A 6,174-nucleotide genomic window follows, 5' to 3' on the forward strand; every position below is an offset into this window, starting at 1 on the left:
ATGTCGTGTATTAAATGAAGTCACAATAAAATTTTGTGCACTCCATCCATCCGCAAATAGCATTCCATTTTGCTATTTTCGAGTGTTCATACAAAATTAATACTACCATTATTATTCCAAAAATGGAAAGATTTTATTATACTTTACTTACTACTTTATCTTCTTTTTCTTTTTTTTTAATTATTAAAAAGAAGAGACTGTTTTTTTTTTGGGAGAGGAGGTAGCATTATTTAACTCAATAAATTTAAATTTTCTATATGATAATTTGCAATACAATGTACGGGAAGCTATATATTTAGATTGATTTTTCATTTTCCTGCGAGTTCCTCTTTGTCAAGTCTATCAATGGGAAATTGGAATCGGAGATATATGCCCAGAAGGAAGCCCAGGCACTACGACTACGAAGATCCGCCTCCAACTTCCCCAATATCATATTCTTCTGGTTCGTATTCAGCTACTTCTTTTTCATCTAAATCATCATAGTTTCTATGCTTATTTAATTATGATTCCTCAATTGGGATTTGAAAAAAGCAATTGCAATTGTGTGCCGGGGTTTTGATCAAATATTTCCACAATTGTCAAGGCTTTTGGATTTAGGCGAATAATCAGATTGCTAGTTGTTTCGTTATCCCAATTATTCTATTTTCCCCGTAATTACAGTGTGCATTTTTCGTTTCCTGCTATTTTATTTTCATGTTTCTTATCTGTGGATATGCTAACAATAATTGATGTTGAAAGAGAAATCCGGTTTTGGTTGGGGAGGTTTTGTCAAGGTTAAGCAGTGCGTGTTTCCTTCAGCTGCCAAGGTTAAGAGTGGAATTAAAAGGGTTTACCGAAGAAATTAGTGTCAGGTGTTTGTTTGATGGTTAGTTGTTTCATCTGACTATTACAATCTGTACACCCAATTGTTATTTTCATTGTTTTCTACTGGAGTTTTACTGAGTTGTTAATGGGTGGATCTTTGTGTTGTATTGAAGTGAAAAATGTAAAAGGGAATGCATGAAGATGGCACTGAAAGTAAATTTAAGTGTTGTCACAAGAGCACTGCATGCATTACCAATGCCTCATGTTTTCAGTGACAGGAGAGGGGAGTCGCATTCTAGCATGCCCTTTTGAAAAAAGCAGATATCTTTTGTTTTTCAAAATGATCATATTTTGAAGAATCAGATATCAAATATCCATGTGGATAGATGTTTGTTTAATCAGTTATTAGTTTTCAAAAAATGTGGCTTCTTGTTGCTTCGCATGATACCAGAAGTCAAATGGTCAATTTGGAATTGATTTTAAATCGCTGAACTCTAAGAGTCGCTTGGCATGATGTGTGTGCTTATATAGTTATATGGAGTAATAGATACTAAATAAACCTATTATGCTATTTACATTGTTCATAAGCCAATATAACCTGAATATCTGGACAGTTAAGATCTTTGCATTTACTTAAATTCAGCAAAAATACATGATCATCACAGACTTGATTCTCTATTGCTTGCTGCTTGTACAAAATATATCCCATCTTTAAATTTCATCACATAAGCATATCTGAGCACTAGACTGCCAGTGCTAAACCATTTTACCCTTCCATATTTTTCAGTAGTTAACTTCAATCTAGTTCTTCCCAAAGTGCCAAGTCTTGTTCTATGGTTGGAGTTGTCATTTCGAATTGAAGACTTTTAAAGCAACGGAAATCGATATTGATTATAGTAGCATCTTAATCTTGTGGTTGTCAACTTTTCCGTTAACATCTTTTTGAAAATATTCTGATGTCTTGATTGTACTTTTTGAAGGACTTGCTCACAATAGGGTGCCATCATGGGAAATTGACTATTGCCATTCTTGTAAAGTTCCTTGGAATAAGGTGTTGGCATCCAAAAAGTATATATACAGTTATCCAAGTGTGCTGAATTGGGATGGTTCTGCTGGTAAAGAAGCATTGGAGAATGCAAAACAGCGATTTTGGGCCAAGATCAATGGCCTTATCTGCGATAACCCTTTGCCAGACCCGGACATGTACATAAGTGAGATTGATTGGAACCCTGATATAGATCGTGAGTTGATGGAAGATCTAGATCGTCAAGTTTTTAATCCAGATGAAGCAGAGAAGATAGAGCAGCTGGATACTATTAATGAAGAAGCTGAGTGCACTCAAACACAGCATGATAATAACCAATACACTAGTGATAGCCAATGGGAAAGAGATCAGGTGATAGGTACTGGAAATGTAAAAGAAGGGAATGGTTGGGGCAGGTGGGCGGATTCATTAAATCTGACAAATGACAATCCATGGGAGCAAAGTTGCCGAAAACTTGTTGGTTCTTCAAATTATAATGCTTGGGGGAGTAGAAATGAGTCTTGGAATTGGCCCCAGGGGCTTGACAATACTAGGTCATCTTCCTTTGCTGATCATGGATGTGGCAAGCCTTGGAATTGTAATGAGAAAACTGTGGATGTAAGAGAAGACGGATGGGGAAAAGGACAAAGAGAGAGAAATTCTTGGAGTCAGGGTCCAGCAAATAACTATTCTACAGGAGTGACATCATTTGAAAATAACAATTCTATAGGCTCAAAGGAGATAGGATGGAGGGGCAACAGGAATGTGTCTTGGGGTGTGCGCGATTCTGATTATCATGATAATGAGACCAAGCATTGGGATCCAAATTTCAGGCGTGGTCGATGGTCCTCTGGGGGTGGTGGCCGAAAAAGAGAAAGTTCTGTACAACACATGTCAAAATATAAGAGTTCCAAATATCTTGGCGACTCCTATGGATATGGAGATTTTCAGGAACTTGGTTAACATTATGTTGTAAAGTTCTTAAAAAGTGTAACTGCTTTGGGGAATTTACTTTTTCAGCACTACTTTTTGCCAATAGTGTAGATCACCTATCATATATTTTACCAGGAAAATACTTATAGCTATTTTACTGAGCAATCGTTGGTTGTTTTTTTGAGGTTTTGGAGGATGCAAACGTTTCTTAAGGTTCCACAGATTCTATGTAAACCTGTCTAAGGATGTAGCTTGTGTTAATAGCCAATCCCACTGAGAAGGTAAGATTGAATTTATTCTTCTAATTTTTTCTTCGGAGTTTATTTTGGTATCTATGCGCTGTTACATGCTCTGTAGCAATCTGATGTATTCCCTCCATCTCCAACCCTGAGACTGATGGATGTTGTTGAATGTGAACTATTTTCATTTTCATCTGAGAGTATATTCTTTGAGAGAAGAACATGAAGGAGGGATCTGTGTCCCCAACCTTCACTTGGCTGCACGGAATTCTTGGACAGATATTCTTGTGCTCCTTTTTACCTCAGTTCCTACAACCTTGAGTGAAAGGCATGCATAATCTTGATCAGGAGCTAGGAGAAGCAATATAGCCGAACAAAGGCATTTGAATGCGCTTATAATAGCTGTAGCTTTATTGATGCTTGATCGTCAGAACTTCTTTATTCCTCATAAGTCATGCTTTAGCATATATCTGAAAAATAACATTTATTTTCTTAGATCTGGATCTGGATCTACAATACTTGGTAAGTTGATTTATGATGAGAGAGACCCTTAACTCTTGAGTGAAGGTTTGGCCTACCTACAGCTCTTTTCGCTCTTTTTTGTCAGTACTTTCACCTCCAATACGCGACTCATTTCCTATGCTCTCTCTGCATTCAATATCCGTTGAGTTTTGCATTTATTGCTTTGAGCAATGATATGGCGATTTGCAATAGATTAGATGCCAGACATGTGATATTTTCATATTAATGTTGTAGGATGTAGATTATGACGACCTTGTATCTGACTTTCTGTAACAGGGAATTAGCTGGTGAATCAACAACCTGCGGGCAGTGATATCTTTAGATGCATGCCGATCCTTTTGAGGTCCGTATATATGGACTTCCAGAGATTTTGATGCTTATGGTAGGCTGGCATATGATTTGTGATTCGGTGATTTGGTTGAGGACGAAGGTCTTAAACGCCGTCTAGGGTCCTTAAGAAACAAGTGCTAGTTTGCATACTGGGAAGAATTGTAAGAATCATCTTATAGAAGGGATAAAGAAAGAAACACAGTTTTTTGTTGATTTAAGTTTGTTGGAGTGATATGAAATTCAAATCAGTTAAGAGTGACTTTCTGTCTGGCTTAGTTGTACAGTGTTGTTATTTTGATTTTATTAGATTGTCTTAATTTATATCCTTCTGTCCCATAAAAATATATACACTTGAAATAGCACTGGAATTAATGCACAATTAATAAAATAAAAGAGATAAGAAGAAGAGGAATTAAAGTAGTGATAGCGGATAGTGTGATCACATTATTATTAGCATTTAATGAGTTGTAATAGTGGATCATAGTGGTGATATAAATAAATTGATGTATATGAGTAATGAGTTGATGACAACTTTCTATAAATGGAAATGTTTATATTTTTATGGGCTAGATGAAAATAAAAGTACACATATTTTTATGGGATGGAGAGAATATATTGTAGCTGTGAAATTTGTGCTTGTACATATGAGCAATAGCAGCAAGTAACATCACAAGAAAGAAGCTGGTATAGAATAAGGCAGATCAAAGGACCTCCTAAAATAATGATTCATGTAAAATGCAAATCTGCAATTGCACTACACTATGCAACAAAAATGGAGAAGGAAATCTGGTGATGGATTCACTTCATTTCTATACATCAGTCGACATCTGAAGAATGAAGTTAATGAGAGTCCTTTTCCCACCTCGCCTTGTCTCTCCCCCGTGTCTATGATATAATATACAACCTCCGCTTGGGTAATGATCGGGAATAGCCACAGATCCAAACACAACCTCTGCTATTGAAATGCTTGCTCAAATCTTTCCCTACTTGTACGCCTCACACCAACGAGGGCAATCTACACCATCTTACAGAAAGAAAAAGAGCAGCAATCGTGCAGGAGAAATCACGCTTCAATCTGGGCGTCTTCATCCATTAATGGGGGAGATAATGGTGGGATGGCAGATTCATCGGAAGAGATGTCTCTGTGTAGGGCTTTTCTAGCTGCTGACTGAGAGACTCTATCCCTGCCTATCTTTCTTGAACCGAGCAATCTGGATGCGGAAGCCCTGGAGGAATTACTGCTCTCAATGGATGATAAGAAATTTTCCTTTGATAGCGATCCTTGAGCAGAAGCAATGATGGACCCGAAGATGCCAGACTCTCTTAACCCTTGGATGATTGTCTGAAATATGAGCAAACAAAAGCCAAGTTAGAATGCTAATTAGATTGTTTTGTCGAGGACTTAGGAGACCTCTGCACCGTGTTAAAAGGTTTACCATGGGAGCATAGATGCGCGTTAAGATTCCTTTTCTCAACAATTTCAAATTTAGAGCCCTATCAGTCCACACAACATGCTCGCGGTACCTGTTGCAGAAGTAAGATTTAGCGGGTGTTTCAAGAGAGAAATACAAGCAGTTGGCATTCTATCACAACTTTTATTTTTCCACAAAACTACAAAAGCTGTTGGTGGTATGTAGAGCTCAGAAGTGATGCTGTTGAACTGAATCCAAAATGAATCCAACAAACCAGTTTACTTCGAGTAAAATACTACGAAATGATAGGAAAAAGATAGGTAAATTTTAAGAATATTCATTACCAGTTTAGCATCTCCTCCTCAGTTGCTGTTGAAGCAATTATAAAAGCCTGTGAAGAATGGGCAGTGTTTAGTCAATATATTAAACTAGACAACGAAATGTAAGAACGGGCAGTGTTTAGTCAATATTAAATCTAGGGAGTCAATTATTTGGAAGACCATAATTGAGTTGAAATCCATAGCATCTGGGTTTTATACCAGACCAAAACATTATTATATATTTTGAAAGAAACTTCTATTTAAATAATGGTTGCAGGGATCTGTGCGATTCTTCATGAAATCACTTTACCGCAATGGTTGTAAGGATTTATTATGGTTGAGTCCACAAAAATAGTAGCAACAAATTATCCAAATGTTGTATCCTAGGACTAGAGTAGATATGGGTGCATGTAGTTGTAAGGAAAACTCACAGATCTATCAAAATCCAGCATAAAAACATCGCTTCACATCATCCTTTGTAGGTTTACATCCACACCGATCCCGTCTGGAAGTCAAGTCAGAGAACTTGGAATATGTATAATGTAAGACAGCAGCCTCTTCCAATTGATCTCACTGTCAACCATTAGAAC

The 6,174-nt window shown here is 37.0% G+C and overlaps 2 protein-coding genes across 2 annotated transcripts; one reads left to right on the plus strand and one right to left on the minus strand.

The window, feature by feature from the left end:
- The first annotated feature begins 264 nt into the window (after window positions 1-264).
- On the plus strand, window positions 265-4,127 carry LOC121791534 (bifunctional endo-1,4-beta-xylanase XylA-like). Its single transcript, XM_042189461.1, has 3 exons — window positions 265-442; window positions 1,785-3,042; window positions 3,799-4,127. The coding sequence occupies exons 1-2, from the start codon at window positions 346-348 to the stop codon at window positions 2,789-2,791; spliced, it is 1,104 nt and encodes a 367-aa protein (XP_042045395.1). The 5' UTR covers window positions 265-345; the 3' UTR covers window positions 2,792-3,042; window positions 3,799-4,127.
- Window positions 4,128-4,423: 296 nt separating this feature from the next.
- On the minus strand, window positions 4,424-6,036 carry LOC121791535 (glycosyltransferase-like KOBITO 1). Its single transcript, XM_042189462.1, has 4 exons — window positions 6,016-6,036; window positions 5,609-5,655; window positions 5,289-5,376; window positions 4,424-5,194 (listed from the first exon to the last, which is right to left on the minus strand). Exons 1-4 carry the CDS (start codon window positions 6,034-6,036, stop codon window positions 4,916-4,918), a joined length of 435 nt encoding a protein of 144 aa, XP_042045396.1. The 3' UTR covers window positions 4,424-4,915.
- Between the last annotated feature and the right edge of the window lie 138 nt (window positions 6,037-6,174).

The sequence above is a fragment of the Salvia splendens genome, unplaced genomic scaffold (assembly GCF_004379255.2).
Source record: "Salvia splendens isolate huo1 unplaced genomic scaffold, SspV2 ctg840, whole genome shotgun sequence".
Classification (NCBI taxonomy): domain Eukaryota; kingdom Viridiplantae; phylum Streptophyta; class Magnoliopsida; order Lamiales; family Lamiaceae; genus Salvia; species Salvia splendens.